This window comes from Notolepis coatsorum, assembly GCF_963971535.1.
Source record: "Notolepis coatsorum genome assembly, chromosome: 3".
Taxonomy (NCBI): Eukaryota; Metazoa; Chordata; class Actinopteri; order Aulopiformes; family Paralepididae; genus Notolepis; species Notolepis coatsorum.
This window is the reverse complement of record NC_140167.1, coordinates 188,290,889-188,312,568: the sequence shown is the minus strand read 5'-3', so window position 1 is coordinate 188,312,568 and position 21,680 is coordinate 188,290,889. Positions and strand designations below refer to the sequence as shown.

The window sequence follows — 21,680 nt, the reverse complement described above, 5'->3', positions numbered from 1 at the left end:
TGCTTTCCAAGTCCTAGTCACAGTATAAAAGCGGAATTTGGCAAGTGATACTAAAGAACATCATCAGCTTAAAACTCAGTGATGACTGCTACCCTTGACCTAACCTAACAGAGACCATGGACACCACAGCCTGCCCGGCACCAGGCCAAGTTAATCCATTACTGTAAACCTTACCACAATACTGCAAAATACCCAGTTCCATAGCCTGCACATAAACTGTCTAGTATTCTCACACAGCCTTCGAAGAACATAAAAACGATCATGATTTAATTTATTGGCAAAGAAAAGACATTTCCCAATATGAATTAACAAGATAACTTCCAATAACACATCATCATGTCCACTCACTGTCTGATGAAAAATCTAAAGTTTTTCAGACTCTTATGCAAGCTTTAAACTTGTTCCAGTTTAGTAATTTGCTGAGCAGTCCTGACGCCTTACCCTTGAACATAATGTACTTTCTAGCGGTGGAACGGTTCAGAAAAGTCATTCAGTGAGACAGAAATTGGTCAAATAAAATAATAATTTAAGATTAGCCTTCAATGCATTAGCTGAAAGCATAAGCAACACATACTTTTATACAACCGCATGCAAATTTCTCGATTCTGATTGGCTGAAACAGTCAAGTTACACGTGGGTATTTGTAATAACCCCACGCTCTTGGTCCCAGGACCCGCCCACAACCGAATTACTATCACTCCACCGTGCAAGTTTTTAGAAATGCAAGCAACATGGCGGACAGTAAACGTTACGAAAGGATATAGTGATAGGGTCATAAAGACTAAATGAAAAACAATTCTGTCACGGCGAATGTGTTAGTTTCTTAAACAATGTTGGATGATGTAATTGATGGGTCATGAGTCATTGTGTAACAAAATAAAAATCGCGCGAATTGATTGATTGATCAATAGCAATTAAAAAAACTGGTTAAGTTTAGGCACTCTTTCGAAGTCGCTCTCTTTCGAAGTTGGTTAAGGTTAGAGTTTGTCTTTAGAGCAGGGCGATAGACCACCAGCCCTGATTCCAAACTCTAACCTTAACCAACTTCGAAAGAGAGCGACTTCGAAAGAGTGCCTAAACGTAACCAGTTGGAAACAAGGCGGACAGTAATAAAATTAGCAATCAATCAATCAATCAATTCAATAATCCATGCTCACTTAAAACAGCGCACCTCCCAGCTGCTTCTATGTGTTAGTTTGTTGGATGTCTAGTTGAAAGACAGTTGGATGTGTTAGTTTGTTGGATGTCTTAGTTGAAAGACAGTTGGATGTGTTAGTTTGTTGGATGTCTTAGTTGAGAGACAGTGAGAACAGTTGGATGCACTTCCGAGCTGCTTCCACATGGAGGCAACTTCTCTCTTTTTTTTTTTTGGGAACTTTTTCTGCGGATGGTTTTTTCAATAAATCTTCAATTAATGTGTGTTAACGACCCAGAAATTATACTTAAGTGAAAGTATGGGTACTGTCTCAAAATATGACTCAAGTAAAAGTCAAAGTATCTGTCTAAAAACACACTTGAGTAAAAGTAAAAAAAGTCCTACTTTTAAATGTACTTAAGTACTAAAAAGTAAAAGTAAATTTTTTTTGGAAAGGGATAGACCATGGATCTCAAACTCATTCCATCATCGGCCAAGTTTTCATTTTAACTATACATTGCACCAGGTGAGTTAGTTGAAGAGGTGAGCCAATTAGTGAAATCATCAGCTGGTGTTTAGGCAAGGCTGGAATAAAACCAAGCATACACTCTGCCCACAATGGAATGTGTTCTGTGATAGACCATGCTGAAATGAAAGAACAGAGGAAACTTTTTTTTGCATTCAAATAATTTAATGCACTTCTCCATTGAAGGTAAACTAACATGGACGGCATTCACACCACAGCATGAATAATATCACAATATTAACCACAGCATACTGGATTATCCTGAACAATATCACAATATTAAAGGCAGAATACTCGAGTACCCTGAATAATATCACAATATTAAAGACAGAATACAGGAGTACCCTGAATAATATCACAATATTAACCACAGCATAATGCGGATCTGACTGTCTATTCTTCTTTTTTTTGTATTTTATTTTTTTATTCTTTTTTAAAACAAACATATAAACAAACATGACAACACACGATAAGATATACAAGCATTAATTGTCAGGGCACATCCAATGAGATCACATTTTGGTTAGTTGTTTTATATAAGATATACCCATAATACCTGTTATCTAAAAAAAAAAACCCTACATACATATGCTCAGCTCGAACCCCCCCCTCCCGGACCCCACCTTGAGAAGTACCTCCACTATCCCTCGCACCTAACCAGACACTACCATTATAAGCTAGCTTTTATTCTCTCCACCACTTCTAACCACATTGACATTTTGGATTCATTGAGACCCAGAATTCTTGCTGTAGATATTTCATGGTAAATTACATCGAGATATGTAAGAAACCAAACTTTACGGCACATTTTTTCCGGTTGAAACCAGCGTGATGCGATCAGCTTTTTGGCTCTGTGATACCCGATAAAACCAATCTCTTTAGCTGTGGATTCACTGCAAACTCAAAAACATCATTCAACAGCAATACCGAGGGGTGTACAGGTATATTCCAAGATACGAGTTTTGATATTTGTTGGGTCACATCTTTCCAGAATGCCTTAACTGGTGAGCAGTCCCAATACATGTGCATAAATGTCCCTTCGTCCCCATTTGTACATTGGGTGCATTTGGAATCTTGTTTGAGCCCCATTCGGCACAGTCTTATAGGAGTCAAGTATGTCCTGTGAATATAGTTAAGATTGATTTGTTGATGATCCGGGTTCCTTGATGTAAGTCGGACATTTGCCCAGGCTCCTTGCCAATCAAAGTCATTTTCCAGGTCTGGTATATCCCTCCTCCAGACAGAGTCAAGTTGGAGGGTTTCATACGAGGACGTTAGTAATTGATGATAAAATTCTGAAACAAAACCTCTCGATGTCTCTCTTGAGTAGAAGAATTTGTGGTATCTGTGGTGTTCAATTGGTCTGTCTAATGGAACACCGTGAGACTTCAAACATAGCTCTAACTGTTTGTGAAAAAGCAATGTGGACTTGGTGAGATTAAATTTTTTGCGTATTTCTTTATCACTACAAAAACCCTGTTTGTTAAAAATATCCCCTAATGAGTGTATGCCTTGCTTTTCCCATATAGGGAATCTTATAGGTCGTTTTCCGATTAAGAGAGCATTGTTATTGAATAAGGGAGTATGGTTGTGCCATTCTTGTGGGTTAGGATTTTTTTTTTGTGATTCACGCCATATCCGGATCGCATGAGTAATTATGGGGCCAAATTTTCGTTCACAGTGCTTGATTGGTAGTTTAGTGTATGCTATGTCCTTCAGTCTATGTGGGGCTACTATGTTTTCTTCTATTTTCCTCCAAGATGCTAATGCTTGGGAGTCAAACCATGTTGTCAATGGACTTAATGAGTACGCCTTAAAATATAGGAAAAAATCTGGAAATGCCATGCCACCATCTGCTTTATTTCTCTGTGCGGTGGATCTTTTTATACGTGGTGGTTTGACTGTCTATTCTTCTGATAGCAGGTGTTTAATCAAAGATCCCCGCTTTCTAGTGTTGCACAAGGACCAATCAGCATGGGTATGGGCGGGTTCATTTTCCATTGATGGGGATTTGATTGGCTGTTTACCTGTGGTCGCAGGATTAATAACGTTAACGTTAGTTCGGCCAGATACACAATTAAAATATACTATATTAAAATGGTTGGACCTGTGAGATTTGTACTTTGTACTTTGTAGGTCTGCATTTTAAATGTAAGGAGTAAAAAGTATGTTTTTTTCCTCTGAAATGTAATGGAGTAAAAGTACAAAGTATACAAACCTAATAATACTCGAGTAAAGTACAAATCCCCCAAAACAGTACTTAAGTATTGTAACGAAGTACAATTACTCAAGTACTTTACACCCCTGCCTATACTGCATGATGCCCTTGGCTTTTTGTGACCACATAATTGTAAGTTTCATGAAAATGCTGTATGCATGTGTTGTAATTACGTCCATGGCCTCGGATGAGGTGTGTACAGTATGTGTGTGTGTACAGTATGTGTGTGTGTACAGTATGTGTGTGTTTACTTATTCTCATATGCTATCTGTATGTTGCAGATGTTCCATGAAGACTCTGCTGGAGGTTGGCAGCTCGTAGCGGTGGACGTGAACAAACCACATGGCCGAGCGCCCGCCTGCCTGCAGGTACAGTACACACACCGGAAACAATACACCACTGCTGGTGCATCATTACACACACATACACACACATACAGTACACATACATGTGCCAACATGCGCTTGGCAGCGTGTCACACTCGATACTATTATGGGAATCTGTGTAATTGTTCGATACGCCTCAGGTTGTGCGAGAGCGAGAAATAAAAAAGAAATAAAGGAAATTGAACACCGATTTAGAGTGCAAAATCTGAATACCAATAACCGACTGTTTTTCCCTTGTTTTGATTCTGTTCTGAAGTTAAAAATAGAATGTGAACGGCGGCTGAGTGGCGCAGTGGGCAAGGCGCTCGCCACTAATGCAGGATATGCTGGTATCGAGCCCAGCTCTCGGTGTTGCTACCGGTCGTTCATACTAACACAATTGGCAGTGTTAGGGGTGGGAAAGCTGGTGGGTGGGGATTGGACGTTGATTGATTTGATTTTATTTTTATTTAGTACATACAATTTATACAATAGTATAAAAACAAGGGGTACAAGGATAACATGTGAAAGTCTGTCGACTTGTTTCCAACATGGTACCAAGAAAAATACAATAAATCACAAAGAAAGAGTTAAGATAAAATAGATACAACAAGTAGATAAAATAGACAACACAATTTTCTAAGAGCCTCATTACAGCATGTCATGTTCCTGTTCTTCAAGAGTGGTGGCCAAGCACCCTCTGCAACCTATTGTTGCAGATGTCGCTTCACACCCCTCTTGAAGACAGCAATAGTGGGGGAGTTTTGGATGGCCCTGGGCAGAGAGTTCCACAGCCGGCAGGCTGTAGACAGAAAGCCATTCTGTGAATAGGAACCCTTTCTAGGCTCATAAACTGAGAGCTGTCCAGACCGTAACTGTCGTCCGTGGACCTGGCCACGCAGGACAATACAAGAGCATAAATATCTGGGGGCAGATCCATTTAACATTTTATACATATGTCCCAGTTTCAGAAAGGAGACCCTCTGCTCCACAGGGAGCCATCCCACCTCATTGAAGTGACATGGCTCAATATGGGTTCGAGGTGGCAGATTTAGGACCAATCGTATGGTCTTATTTTGGCTGGTTTGTAGCCTGTGTTTACATTCCACTGTAACACCACTATACCAGTACGTACTTGCATAGTCATATTGGCTGAGGATCATGCAGTTGGCAAATGGCAAGCAGTTTCATAGTTTCCAGTGATAAGAACCTCTTTTTTCTGTGCAAAGATTTCACCCTTGTGTTAACTTTTTTGATCACCTTCAGGGCCATTGTTTTCCCTGAGAGTGTTTGGTCGAGGTCTGCACTAGTGGACTGCAACCTTGCCCAAGCCCGACCGGGCCCGACCCGGCCCGGCGGGTTCGGGCTGGGTAGGGCTTTTTTTTTAATAAATAATTCTGGCTCGGCCGGGCCCGGGCAGCCCCTCCTTTTTTTTTTTTTTTTTTTCAGTTTCGATTTTGCGCGGTGACGATTTAATAATAAACTCGAGAGTAGAACATGTGCTCTTGTGCTGGCTGCTGAAGGACGGTAGCCATGGAAGAATTGAAGCAGAAACTAGCTAAGGGGGAGCTTCTAAAAGTTGCTAATGTGACTGGGAAGTCTAGTTTGTGGAAGCACTTCGACCTGATTGTAAGTAGTACAACTAAGGAGCCTATTGGAAGTGTGCAGTGTAGAGAGTGCAGCGCAATTTTAAAATACGACAGCAAAAAGACTGGCACGTCCTCCCTCTTGCGACACGTTGAACGCGGTGGCTGCGGTCGTTTGAATGCTAGTCAGTCACAACAGTTGCCACTGACAGCCTTCCTTCCAGCACCAGTGCCAACAAAAGTTAAATCTGCAGTATTGGATAAATGTGTTCAGTTCTGTTGTCGGGATATCAGGCCCTTTCAATCAGTTGCCGGAGAGGGCTTTGTGTCTCTGGTGCAAGAGCTCATAAATGTTGGAGCTACATATGGCCGTCTCCCAGCTAAAGACGTGCTGCCGCATCCTACCACTATATCGAGAAAATGTCTTGATATTGCAGCCACAAAAAAAGACGAGCGCGTCAAGGAAATATCAGACATAATGTCCAATGTAAATGTGGGGATGACCACCGACATGTGGACCGATGATTACCGCAAGGTCAGTAGTATACATGTCACACACACAACACAATTCACAGCAATAATAGTAATAAACAAATTGCTTGCCAGACTCGCACGCTCTGTGTTCAGCATCCCCGCAAGTAGCAGCAGCAGCGAGAGAAATTTCAGTGTCGCGGGGAGAGTAGTGGATAAAAGGAGAACCACGCTGAAGCCATCTACGGTGGACTCTATTCTTCTCCTCCACGACGCATTTAAATTCTAAAGGAATTAAATGAATAATGTAAATAGTTCAAGAGAGAGAGGCAAGGTTGGCCAAATAGGCATTATGCCCTGAAAGGTCGATTATAATTTATTATTAGCCTATACGTTAAAGTTCATTGTTATTCGATTTTGGACATCTGGAGTGGACTTTGTTCAAAGCGGTAGGCCAATGCCATAAGCCAAATATTGTATTATTATTTTCTGATTTATAAGTTATTATTTTCTGATTTATTAGTATTTGCTGGTGTGTGGTCACGCTTCCCTGTTCTGTTGTGCTTTCATATATAAATATTGCTCTGCTCGAAATCTGATTTCTGATTTCTGTTTGTTTGTAGTGACTGAGTAGGCTATTGTGTCGTGTGTGTGACTGTGTGTGTCAAAGAAGATTCCATATAGCCTTCAAATTACGAGTTTTACGAGGCTGGCTCGCGCTGGGAAATAGAATTTGCGAAAAAAGGCTATATAATGGTTGTTAATTTTCAGCATGATATGTGTTATTTAGTTAGACCTATTGGACATTTTCGTTTTTGTTTATTTATTAAGTTAATATATAAACAGTGTTTAGAATATTTAAAACAAAAAAATAAAAATAAAATTGGCTATAATATGTTATAATATATATATTAATGTTTCTTTCGTTTTCACTATCTGTTATTTAGGTAGACCTATTGAACATTTTCGTTTTTGTTTATTTATTAAGTTCATATAAAACCGTGTTTCGAATATTTAAAACAAATACAAAAAAAATAAAAATAAAAATTAATAATAATTAAAAAAAAATCGGGTTTTCAGGCGGGCTAGGGCCTAAAATATTATTTATAGTCAGGCTTATTTTCGGGCAGGGCCTGAAGTTCAAGGGCTCGGGTAGGGCTCGGGCTTTATTTCAAGGCCCTTGCAGACCACTAGTCTGCACCTAGGTATTTAACACAGTCTCTAGACTCGACACTGAAGCCATTACAGCTTATCTCAAGTCGGGAACATTCCTTTAATTTATGTTTTGAGCTGAATAGAATTGACTCAGTTTTTCCAAGGTGAATAGATAATCTGTTGTCAACTAACCATTTGTGAAGGCTTTCCAACTCCCTACTGAGACCGGCTTGTATTTCTGCCGTGTCGTCTCCAGACACCAGAAGTGCTGAGTCGTCAGCATACAGTAGGAGTCTGCAGGATACTGCAGACACTGCAGACACCATGTCATTAACATATAGTGAAAATAGCACTGGAGCAAGGATGCTGCCTTGCGGCACCCCACATGTTATTTCATTATATGAAGATGCGACACCATTTATGTTCACAACCTGGGTCCTCCCAGTCAAGTACGACCTGAACCATCTCACCGACCCATCGTCCATCCCACAGGCTTTGAGCTTCTCAAGCAGGATCTGATGGTCAACAGTATCAAACGCTTTCTGCAGGTCAATCAGAACCATGCCAGTTCGTTTGCCACAGTCCATCTGGGTTTGAATATGGTCAGTGAGATCAATCAGGCAAGCATCCGTAGAATACCCAGGGCGAAAGCCAGACTGGAATTGATAAAGGAGATCTGTCTGTTTAAGAAAATCTGATATTTGATTAAATATGACCTTCTCAAGAACTTTGGAGATGACGCTGAGGATAGAAACTGGACGATAGTTTCCCTCGTTTGTCCTATCTCCTTTTTTGTGTAGTGGAACCACTCTGGCACATTTTAAGTCATCGGGTACGATACCCTGTTTCAGTGATAGGTTGATGATATGTGTTAGAGGTTCACTAATCTGGTTTGCTCCGTCTTTGATAAACCTCACTGGTAAGCCATCTATTCCAGTAGCTTTATCCTTGCCAAGGGTATTGATCGTTTTTTCTACCAGGGCCATGTCCACTGGTTGTAATTTGAAGGAATCCTGTGCAACCTTATCTGAATAATAATTAAATACATGACTACTACCAAACTGTCCAGTGGGTTCGGGTAACTTCTTCACAAGTGTTGATGCCACTGTAGTGAAAAAATCATTGAATTTTTGGGCCACCCTTGCACTGTCAAAGCAAATTTCATTATCAATATCCAACCCAATCTTTGAAGAAGCTGAACAATTGTTTCTAATGGGAGCCCCCAGATTTTTTAGAGTTTGCCAAAGTTCTTTGGGGGAGTTTTTCACTTATTGGAATTTTGTTTTGTAGTATTCTATTTTGGCTTTTTTTACCAGGCTGGTTACTCTATTTCGCATGTGTCGATACTCATCGAATAGAGCGCTATCGCCGCATTTTCTAAATGTTGCCAGCGTTTTGTCTCTTAACCGAATTTGTTCTAAGATGTCTGAATCCATCCAGGGTTTGGAACGTTGTTTGACTCTGACAAGCCTGATGGGGCATACTTTGTCTAAAACCGATAGAAATATTTCTTTAAAAATTATCCAAGCTTCCTGAGCTTTGTCGCACTCTGTAACCTGACTCCAGTCTTCAGACTGCAATAGTTGTTGGAAATTTTCCAGGTTGTACTTTTTCATTGACCTGATCCTAACCGTGCTGTGTTTGCCTATCTGACTGTGACAGATCTTTCTTGTGCAGTATGTGACAAAATGGTCACTGATTCCTAAAGGTAGCACCCCAGATTGACATATTTTTTCTTTGTCAGATGACAAGATCAGGTCAATGATAGATCTGCTAGTCTTAGTAATTCTGGTAAAATCATCAATCAATTGTGTAAAATCAAAAACTGAGCAAAAATTCATAAAATCTGCAAGTAGACCATTGTTTAAATGACTAGTTGGATGGACATTACAGTTAAAATCACCAGTGACAATAACCTCTTGATCTAGAAAACGGTCTGCATTTGCACAGGACTTCTCGAGAAGATGAAAAAAATTTGAGCATTTCGGGGGTCGATAGCAACAACCGACCAGAATAGGTTGTGATTTTGGTAGCAGTATATCGATCCAGACTGTTTCTAAGTCATCTCTATATAAATCATGCCTGGGGTTGAATGCAATATCGGCACGTATGTAGAGGCAGACCCCACCTCCTTCCCTATTTCGGTCATTCCTAGTCACAACAAATCCAGGTATTTCAATTTCATTGTCCGGTACACTATCATCAAGCCAACTTTCAGTTATTGCAATCACAGATGCCTTTGTTTTCGTTGCTAGTATTTGCACTTCAGATAGTTTTGGTATCAGGCTGCGTGCATTCAGATGAATGATATGCAAACCCTTTTTGTTAAAGTGTTCAAAAGGATCATTTTGGGTTGTTGAGGATGGTGAGACCTGGCCTGGACTTGTAGGTCTATTGGAGGCTGAACAGTCCTCTGTGAACAGATTATCATTAAAAAATGAATCACTGAACATGGGTAGTGTACACAGATTGCAAAACCACTTAAGATCTGATTTAGCTAAGTGGTTGTATTCTTTCACAGACATATTGATACATTTTGGGTGATACCAGTTATTGCAGTCATCACAGCATATACATCTTTGTTTTGTTTGGATGTGCTTGTAACATGACCCACAAGTATCAATTGAAGGACCAGGGTTTGTTTGGATATCCCCACTTAAAACTAGGATCACAAACAGGCATTGCTGAACTGGATCAATGGAGTATTTGCTTAGTTTAACTTTTCGACCTGTAGGAAAGCATCTAGTATGTATACTGTCAAGGTATGATTGATTGAATTGATTGAAAAGTTTATTAACAGATTGCAGAATGGGTACAGTACAGTACATCTCAATACATACAATTGTTAAGGGGATGCAGACCAGAGAAAGACTTTCGTCTTGTTTCCACCAGGGTCCCCCATTTTCAATTCATCATAACATATATGACATACATGACATACAGATAGACAGTACTGCTACATCTATACATTTATGACATATCAGATTTGCAAATACAGTACTGTTTGTGATACAAAAGTGTCCAGAAAAGGAGTGTATATACATTTGGCGTAGAAACTGTACATTGGAGGAGGTTGGTGGGGTGGGGTTGGGTGAGGGCTGTACATTGGAGGTGGGGGGGGGGTTGGGTAGGGGACACACACACATTTTACACTGTACATTGGAATGTTGACAAAGCCTTACTTGGTCATTTACTGTACAACTAGGTTAGGACATTTGTAGGGGCCAGTTTCGAATTGCAGTCTCACGTAGGTGTTTTTTGAGAGTGTTTTTGAAGGTGGGTAGTGATTCACATTCCTTTACAGCTTTAGGCAGGGCGTTCCACATTGATGTGGCATAATTGCGAAACGTGTTTAGTCCCTTGTTTGAGCCGAATCTGGGTTTTACATGATTTGTGGAGCTCCCTCTGGTGTTGTGATCGTGGTATTCACTGACCTTTGGGAAGTATTTTGACATGTACATGGGTACCTTGGTCGCGTAGTGTATCTTGTAGACCAGGCCCATTGCAAGTTGCTGTACTCTGTCGTCTACTCTAAGCCATCCTAGGTTGTCAAAGTGGGCAGGGGTGAGGTGGGTTCTAGGAGTCAGGTCAAGTAGTAGTCTGACTAGCTTGTTTTGAGATGTTTGTAATTTGTTTTTTAGTGCCTTTGAGGTGCTTTGGTACCATGAGGTGCAAGCATAGTCGTAGTACCCTTGAATGAGTGCTCCTGCTAGAGTCTTCAGGGTATTCTTGTTTACCAGAGAGGAGATCCGGTACAAGAATCGCGTTCGTTGGTTGACTTTTTTTATTACATTGGATGCCATTTTGTCACAGGAAAGATTAGCCTCTAGGATGGAACCCAGGTAGGTAATTTCATCTTTCCTTGTGACAATATTGTCACCCACTGTAACCGAGAAGTCGTCAGTCTTGCTGAGTTTGTTATTTGAACCGAAGAGAATGGACTCTGTTTTGCCCATGTGTAATGATAGTTTGTTGTCGGCGAGCCATATGCAGATTTTGCCTAGTTCCGAGCTGAGGGCTTTTTCAACCTGTAACTTGTTCTTGTCAGAGACCAGCAGGGCTGAGTCGTCCGCAAACAGGAACAAGTTGCAGTCACAAGCTGACGACATGTCATTTGCATAAATTAGGAATAGTAGCGGTCCTAGTATGCTTCCTTGTGGAACACCACAGCTCACTGTGAGGGGGGGGGGTAGGGTACCGTTTACTTCCACCATCTGTTCCCTCCCCTCCAGGTAGGATTGTATCCAGCTCACTGATAAACTATCAAAACCAATTGCTTTTAGCTTGTCAATCAGAATGGTGTGATTGACAGTGTCGAAGGCCTTTTGTAGGTCCAGCATGACCATGCCGCAGTATTTGCCCGCGTCCACCTCTTGTTTGATGTGGTCGTTCAAGTAGAGAAGGCATGTGTCAGTGGAGTGGGATGTTCTGAAGCCAGATTGGAATTCGTAGATTAGATTTTTTTCCGCGAGGTATTTTTCGATCTGTTCGTATACTATTTTTTCCATGACTTTCGAGATGGATGTAAGGATAGAAACAGGGCGGTAGTTACCCGGGTCTAATTTGCTGCCCTTTTTGTGCAGGGGTGTTACTCTCGCAATTTTGAAGTCCTTGGGGACGTGTCCCTGTTTTATGGAGAGGTTTATTATGTGTGTGATGACTGGGGTGATGGCTGCTGCTGAGTCTCTGAGGAATTTGGAGGGGATGTTGTCATGGCCAGTGGCCTTGTTTGGTTGGAGGGCGCTCAGTTTTTTGAGTACCTCATCTGTAGTTACTATTTCCAGTTTGAAGTCGTCTTTGTGGACGCCTAGGTTCATGTAGTATGCTACTATGTGTTCTACCCCATACTGCCCTGAGTGGGAGGGTAGTTTGTTTACCAGTGTTGTGGCTATGTTTGTGAAGAAAGTGTTTAAGTAATTGGCTACATCCAGCTTGTCTGTGATGAGCGTGTTGTCCGTCTTTATGTTTATGTTTGAGAACCTGGTTTTGAGTTTTTTACTGCAGCCTAGTTGATTGTTGAGTAATTTCCAAAGTTCACGTGGTTTATTTTTGTTTTCCTCGGTTTTGTCATTGATGAAATTTTTTTTTGCAGTTTTGATCATGGAGTTTACGTCATTTCTTAGTCTGTTTCTTTCTAGTTTGAGTTCAGTCACGTGGTCTTGGAGTTCACTGCTCGTGCTTTTGGTAAGCTTTGACTGACTTTTACGAAACTCAGAGCATTTTTTGTCTCTGGCTTTCATAGCGGTCAGTATTTCAGTGTGCATCCATGGCTCAGCGCGATTTTTTACCCTGGTGGTTCTTAGGGGGGCCATTTTGTTTAGTATTGATGAAAATTTGGTTTTGAAGCCAAGCCAAGTTTCTTCAACCAGTGTACCATTGAGTTCATCTGACCAGTCCAGACTCTCCAGTTCAAGGTTAAAGGCCTCGCTAGAGTAGGTTTTGAGGTCTCTAGATGTGACTGTTTTGTGACAGCCAGCCTTTAGTTTTAGCTTTTTGCGGGTACAGAATATCATGTAATGATCACTTAACCCGCATGCTATAACCCCTTTACTGGAGATCTTGGACTTGTCAGAGGTCAGTATGAGGTCAATGGTAGTCTGAGTTGATTCACATATCCTTGTGGGTTGGGTGATTAGTTGGCTGAGGCCGTGCAGATCACAAAACCTATTGAAGGATTTGAAGACGGGTGCATTTTTTTGTTGCATATCCGTGTTCCAATCCCCAATAAGAATTTTTTCCGCATCCTCAGCTCCAGCTAAGCACACATCCAGAGTATCATAAAAACCAGTCTGTTCTGGTGGTCTATAGATTGTGCCTATTAGTACTGATTTTGCCCTTTCAAATAAGATTTCAATCCATACAGTTTCAATCTCGTCATGGTTAAGGTCAGTACGGTTGCTGAATTTGGTATCTTTGTGTATATACACACAGACACCACCTCCATACTGGTTCCTATCCCTCCTGATGATTGAATAGTCCTCGATTTCTATCTCTGGATCCTGAACAGATGAGTCAAGTTTTGTTTCTGTGAAACATAATATATTTGCCTTACCGTTTAGAAACAAATGTCTGATTTCAGCCAATTTCGGTTTCAAGCTGTTTATGTTTAAGTGAAATATGTGAAGTCCATTTGAGTTTGTTATTTCATTAATGTCGTCTAGTTCAAATTGTTTTTCCACTGTGGTGTGTGGTTGATCTTGTGGCGGTAGGTGGGGAGGGGGGGATGGGGTCCTGTGTTCATTGATGTTAGGAGGGGGGGTGGGGATGATCCTTTGTCCTCTCCTGGTGTATTTGGTCGGTGTGAAAGCCCGCGACGTGGGGGGGGGGGGCTGGTTGCTGTCCTCAGATGTGTCTGGAGGCCCTCCGTTGTGGGGGAGGGGGGGTGGATCGGTTAGTCTAGCTGTCCTGGCGGGGCTAGCCGAGTCAAACGGCGGGTCCCTGGTGCTCCCGTCCCGCGCTGATATGAGTCCCCTGATTGCAAGCTCTCTCCCTCTTGCATCTCGGCTCCTCTGCTTGGGCTTCGGTGAGGGGATGTCGCCGCCTGCTGGTCGGTTGGTGCATCCGCTGGCCATTGTGTCCTGGGCCGGCGACGGTGTGGAGATGCATGCTATTGACGGTGTGAGGATGAGCCGTTGATTCTTCGCCTGTTGGCGCGTTAAAACAGGTCCTGGGTTCTGATGAATGTCTCCAGACAGGAGCAAATACAATAAAAACATCGATTTTCTACCAAACTTGCCTGTCGGGGGTAGTCTCTTTCTTTCGGGATTCGCCGTCAACAGTCTGTGAATAGTTGCCGCTCCAATAGCCGGATGTTTACTCTCCGAGCCATTTAACAGGTAAAAGTCACAATGGGACTGTAGATTTGCGCGTTTGTTGCCTTCCACCGCCGTTTCCTGACGATTCTGTGCTGAATTCAGGCACACGTCTGTAATCCAAAGTATGGCGAGCAAGAAATGCATAAATATTCCTGTATATCTTCTTTTTGCTGATTTTTGTTGTTGGTTTCCATGGGGACAGCAAGAGCTGGATATTCTGCGACCGTTCATGTCGAGAGCCGGAAGTGTCATATAACAGAGTAAGCATTCTGCTGGTTACAATGGGCTGATAGTTTAACTGATAGTTTAGCACAGATGATTCAGTTTGCCATGTTTTGACCTCCAGTTGGCTTGGATTACTATGGTTTTCTGGAGTAAATGACATTCTACCTAATAGGACTAGAATCACAGTGATCAAACGCCTAGGGCCTAGTACAGCCATTTTGGTAGTGAGAGTACACTTTTCTAGTGGCAAATATGCAAAGAGGTCCCTTGTAGCAGGCAAAACACTATTTACAAATTACCAACAAAGATTAAGGAAAAGTACTACTGCTGGCCTGGTGCAGCCTGGTTGGCTTGCGCTGCTGCAGGGCCTGGCCTGGTGGTAGCTGGCTGCTCCTGGGCCTGGCCTGGTGGTGACTGGCTGCTGCAGGGCCTGGCCTGGTGGTAGCTGGCTGCTCCTGTGCCTGGCCTGGTGGTGACTGGCTGCTGTTGGAGCCTGGGCCTGGCCTGGTGGTAGCTGGCTGCTCCTGGGCCTGGCCTGGTGGTGGCTGGCTGCTGCTAGAGCCTGGGCCTGGTGGTGACTGGCTGCTCCTGGGCCTGGCCTGGTGGTGGCTGGCTGCTGCTGGATCCTAGGCCTGGTGGTAGCTGGCTGCTCCTGGGCCTGGCCTGGTGGTGACTGGCTGCTGCTGTATCCTGGGCCTGGTGGTAGCTGGCTGCTCCTGGGCCTGGCCTGGTGGTGGCTGGCTGCTGCTAGAGCCTGGGCCTGGCCTGGTGGTGACTGGCTGCTGCTGGATCCTGGGCCTGGTGGTAGCTGGCTGCTCCTGGGCCTGGCCTGGTAGTGACTGGCTGCTGCTGGATCCTGGGCCTGGTGGTAGCTGGCTGCTCCTGGCCTGGCCTGGTGGTAGCTGGCTGCTCCTAGCAGGCTTGTTTGTTATCCAAGCAGGTAATCCAAGCAGATTTCCAGACTAAATCCGGCCAGTATATAAATGAAGGCAATATCAAGCCAGCTTTAGCAATAAAACCGATAAAAAGCTATAAAAACACATTTAAAAGACATAAAATCTCATAAAACTCACAGCCTAAAAACATGGAGCTGCCATCTTGGAAAAAGGGATGGGAGAAAAAACAGAAAAATGAGGAGAAAAAGTGGATCAAAACAAAAATAATAGAATGTGAAAATGGGATATTACTTTGGCTTTGATTTAGTCATTTTAACATTTCCGATTTTTGTTGTGACCATGAAGTTAGTTAGACTTTTCTCCCCACTCTCGTCCAAACTAGGGATGCACGATATTTTTTCTTTGACACCGATACCGATACCGATAACTTTATGCTCCTCAAGCCGATAACCGATATCGATAACCGATATTTATTGTATTATAAAAAAAAAAAATTCAACATGAAACAAAACATATCACAATACAATAATAATACATAAAAAGACTTCCCAGGACAATAACTTAACACCAACTTAAATGTTACCTAACCAGACAACAGAAACAAAAGCCAAGACAACAGTTTTGACTGATAAAGTGACCATATTTATTTTTCCAAATGAAAATTGAAAAGCTTTGTTATTTTTTTTTCAAAGCGGAGCCTTGAAAAAGAGGCTTTGAGTGGACACATCACCACCTCACATCACCACCACAACGGGTCACCTGCGGCATCACCACCGCCACAGTGTTGGGGGCCCGCGACGACGGCGCGAGCACGCTTGTACCTATTGATGAGTCGTTTGCTAAATTAAAGAAGTTTGACAGAAATGACCCAAGGGCTCAAGCCGCTAGCTTTTAAGCAGTCCTTGGTGGTGCAAATTAACCTGGCTACTACGGAGCAATAAGTGACTGCGTATTCAACCAAGGGTTGCATCACAGCCACGAAAGGGGCTAGCTTTGCTTAGCTCCTCGCATCGTCGTGGGCTTCTAAGTTAACACAATAACACACCGTCGTTGTGGTGGTGATGCCGCAGATGACCCGTCGGGCTGGATGTATTGCAAGTTGTTGCCCTTTTCCCTCCTTGTGGAACTTCTGCATTGCATTTATTACAAATAGCAAGCAAACTTTTTCCTCTGAAATTCCGAGTACCGACGCGGCCATCTTTGTTGTTAACGTCCGCGCTGCTTCCAGAAACTTGCGTGGCTACGTCACAGCCAAGAAAGGGACCGCTGGATTTGTGTAAAACGCCCTGTTCCTAAACCACACGCTGTCAGTCGTACCACAGTACTGACAAAACGGGAGGAGCCTACAGTCAAAACAAACGCACTTCATTCCAATTCACCCACACCGCATTTTTTTTTACCAAAAAATATATTATATTATCAAAGCTATTAATAACGTTATCGGGTTTATCGGGATGACGTCATAATTGCTGATATCGGCCCGATAATTATCGGCCCGATAATTATTGTGCATCCCTAGTCCAAACCCTGTTGGCATGCATCACGGTGACCATGAAGTTAGTTAGACTTTTCACCCCACTCTCATCCAAACCCTGTTGGCATGATCACAGTCACGAAAGGGGCTAACCCCATTACAGACACAGTTCACAATACGCTCATTTTATTGAAGAATTGTTTGAGGCTGGTAAGCATGACATACGTGAAGACAACAGATCACATACGTGTTGCTTAATGCATCAATAACTCACGACACCAAGTAAGTAATTTAGTAAAACTTAATTTTTATAGCACCCTTCTCAGCACGAGTGCACAAAGTGCTTCACAGCATTTTAAAACATCAGTAAAAATACAAGCAAAAAAAACATTTTGAAGAGAAGAATAAAACATTAAAATGAGCTAAAACAACAGAATAGACAACAAAAAGACATAAACAGAAAGAAACGGCTATGGGTGTTTAAAAAGTGGATGTCTCATCATGTATCAATAACTCACAACACCAACACTTCACAATCACTGGTATCATCATGTATCAATAACTCACAACACCAACACTTCACAATTACTGGTCTCATCATGTATCAATAACTCACAACACAATCACTGGTCTCATCATGTATCAAATAACTCACAACACCAACAGTTCACAATCACTGCTCTTATCGTGTATCAATAACTCACAACACCAACACTTTACAATCACAAGTTTCAAGTTTCAAGTTTCTTTAATAGTTGTCATACAGAAGTACAGAATACTTTCATACAAAATGCTTCTTACTGTTACGCTCCAGAGACTGTGCTAGACAAGATAGTATCAAATAACATAGTATAGCATGTAAATTAGAAGTAGAAAATGAGGTCACAGTGTTCAGTATAGACATATGTACAATGTTCGATGCAGAGTAGACGTAACTGAGTTACCATATAATATACAATACTATGCAGTGTACTAATGTACAATACTATATAGTGCAAAGCAGAAATGGGATGAGGTACAATTTAGGTACAATTTACAGTAAGGTGTACGAGTTGTAGTGCAATCCTTCATCAATAAATATAAAGTGTGGGGAGTGGGTGCTACAGTGTGTTTGTTTAAAGTGAGTGTGTGCTATAAAGTGTGGGGAGTGGGTGCTACAGTGTGTTTGTTTAAAGTGAGTGTGTGCGTGTGGATGTGTGTGCTATGTGCGTTTGATGGTTGTTGTTGTGTAGTGTTCATTGTTCGTTGAGCAGCCTGATGGCCTGGGGATAGAAGCTTCTTCTGAGTCTTTCTGTGCTCGCCTTGAGACTCCGGTATCGCTTGCCTGCTCTTATCGTGTATCACGTGTTTCACCGCATTTCACTGTATGCCTTGGTATGTATGTGATGAATAAACTCTTGAAAAAATAGCCAAGCTTATACAGAGAGTCCCGCACATGTTATGAACATGCACGCACGCACGCACGCACACGCACACACACACACACACACACACACACACACACACACACACACACACACACACACACACACACACACACACACACACACACACACACACACACACACACACACACACACACACACACACACACACACAGTTACGACCCTGGCTCAAAGGCACGCAACCTATGTGCAAAACCGACACCAAAACCCGTGTTTAACCCAAGAAGACTACTTTAACAAGGAAATACTAATACAAAATAAAGAACCAAGAATAGAAGAACGTGATAACTCTCTGTTAACCCACACTCCTCTAACCACAGACCCTGCATGTGTGACTCAAGGGCTGGTTTTAAGCTCCCAGCAGGTAACCAATCAGCAGCAATTAGCTAATTAGTAGCCCTCACCTGTATGCCCAGTGACACAGCAGTGATCAGGCAGTGACACAGGAGTGATCAGGCTCATGGTACATAACACCTCCCCCACCAAACTGGTTGCCCAAGAGGCAACCACAACACATAAACCCATAAACAAAACAAAAAAACCGTGACCCATTAGTTGCCAGGGCCACTACCACAACAGCGATAACGGGCCGGCCCCGGTCGAACACGACCACCAACCGTGTTGTATGCTCCTCAGCGTGGAACATTTGCCAATGCTGTGTAAAACAAAAAACAACCCTGTCCCGACTCTCGGGCAAGCTAGACCTCACAAAATGGCTGCAGTGGGGCAGGCGCCTCCTCCGCTGAGGCGTAAGACTTAGGACCCCGTTGACCAACCAAGACCGTATCATATATGAGCTCCCTTTCAACAGGCCCCTCCACCGATACCGACCTGTCAAAGATAGACTGCAAACCAAAATCAATTTGAGAACTAATCTCACTGCGCTTAACAGGACAGAACACAGAAAAACAAAAACCATAGATCTCTGATACCACCACCACGCCCATATCCATCCCACCTGGCACTGGCAGTTCAGGATACCGCAAACCGTGAACATCCAGGGTAGCATGTACCGCCTCAGGTACAGCCCCACCGTCCCTGGAACATGGCAATACGTCAGTCACAAAAACGTCTGGAACACCATCCAAAAAGGCGTCACACAAAACAACATTGTCCTGATCAAAATGGCTGCCACTCAACAGACCAGGTCGCGAAGGCGGCTCCTGCTCCACCGGACACAGGTAATTAGGTTGACCATCACACCTAGTGCATGGCAGAGAATCAGTGTGGACACGTGGATCAATGTCAGAATCATCAACTGACATACTGGGACCATCCCTGCCCACAAGTGAAATGTTAGGGACAATAGAGCTACTGTGGGAAGGCTGGCAGCCTAAGTCAGGCCTAGTAGCCCCTTCAACTAGGACGGTGTCACATGAACCAACAGCACCTCTCATAGCATCCTTCCCACACTCATTCTCCAATTCGTTCGTGGCCTCAGCCACCGTACAGGCTGGGAAGACCTTGAGACACTGCGCTGCCAGATCATCTCCTACCACATGCCTCTCCGGCATGCATGTCAACCCTGGTTTCACCACCGGGCCTAACACAAAGGCACAATCAAGAGAATCATTATGCAGAGGTACATACACAGGTGCTTTCCAAAATTCTCAACAGGTACACTTTTCAATTCAACAAAGAATGTGTCACAAAGTGTAATGTCCCAGGTCGAAGTATCAACAACATCATTTTTGTCCTTTGACATGGCCCGTGTCACAGCACACACAGGGAACACTCCTGGATGTTTCTGTGCCAGCTCAGTAGGGACCTCAGAAACCACAGGAATGGGAGTAGCCAACACTTTGTCACCAGCCAAATCATTCCCTAGAATGAAGGACACCTCTCTTATGGGAATGTGAGAACATACCCCCACAACAACATTGCCTGATACTAAGGGAGAATTGAGCGTGACCTCATGCAAAGGTGCATCCACAAATCCACCCCCAAAGCCCCGAACAATGACAGCGGAATGTAAAGAAGAGTTTTCTGAAAACGGCAAAACCCCCTCCAGAATGAGGGACTGAAAAGCACCGGTATCTCTCCAAATTGTTATAGCCTGTTTGGACTCTAGTGCATTAGTCAGGGAAACAAATCCATCCATCATAAATCTTGAGGAACCCTCGAGCTCTTTGTCCACACGTTTGATACTTCCCCCATCACCATCTAACGTTGGGAAAGGTGTTCTGCATATGGTTTCTACCAGAGCCACCATTCTGAAATTTTTCTGCTCAAGCACCGGGCACCCAGCAACGATATGACCAGGTTCTTTACAGTAGAAACAGATAATCCCCTATGGGAATGCACCAGCAGAACCACCCCGCCTAGGAGGTGAAGTTAACTGACCAGCAGACACAGGTTTTGGGAAACGGCCCCCCTGAACAGGACGCCTATCCCTGGACTCAACACGGTAGTCCTCCAAAAAAACGGACTTGTGTGTCAACACAAACTCATCAGCGAAGACAGCGGCGTCGCCTATCTTCGATACCCTACGCTCGTTTAGATGAGTGGAAACGGTATCAGGAACACATCTTTTAAATTCCTCTAGGAGAATCAACTGTCTAAGCTGCTCTCTTGACTCTACTTTCTGAGAAGTGCACCACCTGTCAAACAGGTTCTCCTTCTCCCTTCCAAATTCAACATAAGACTGTCCTTCCGACCTGCGATAGGCTCTAAAACGCTGACGATAGGCCTCAGGGACCAACTCATAAGCCCTCAATATGGAAGCTTTAACAAGCTCATAGTCAGCACTTTGTTCAAGGGACAAAGCAGTATAGGCCTCTTGTGCCCTACCAACAAGAACACACTGCAGCAGCAGCGTCCAGGCGGTATCAGGCCACTTCAATGTGGTCGCCACGCGTTCAAAAAGGGGAAAATACCTTTCCACATCCTTCTCAACAAAAGGAGGCACCATCCTAATATTCCTGCCGACATCAAAGCCAGAACGCGACTCTGAATGCAGAGCACCCGCCTGCAAGGCAGCATGCTTATACTCAAGCTCCTTCTGCGCACGTTCGTGCTCCAAGTCCTTCAAGTAACGCTCTTGTTCACGCTCCTTCTCTCTCTCCTTAAGCTCACGCTCTTCTCTCCTCTCCTCACGCTCTTGCTGTAGCTGTCTCTCCTTAAATTCTAACTCTCTAAGCCTCCACTCACCCTCCGCCACCGCAGATAGTAGCGGAGACACGTCATACAAAGGAGGCTCCTCCACCCTCGCCACAAGCACCTGCTCTCTAATGAGTAACACCCTCAAAGCACCCAAGGCAGTTGGCTTCAAACGTTTCTCACTGGCAGTAAGCTCTACCTTGTAGTGCACAGCAAGCTCCAGAAGCTGTTCCTTTGAAAACCTCTCCAACACGTCATGAGAAGGGTGAT

General features: G+C 43.3%; 1 protein-coding gene across 1 annotated transcript in view; it reads left to right on the top strand.

Annotated features, from left to right (window-relative positions):
* nalcn (sodium leak channel, non-selective) overlaps positions 1–21,680 on the top strand; it is a gene marked incomplete at both ends in the record, with an annotated part of 382,889 nt that overhangs the window by 61,707 nt on the left and 299,502 nt on the right. Inside the window, 1 exon segment of the mRNA XM_084311476.1 lies at positions 4,161–4,247. Coding sequence (XP_084167602.1) covers positions 4,161–4,247 — 87 coding nt within the window.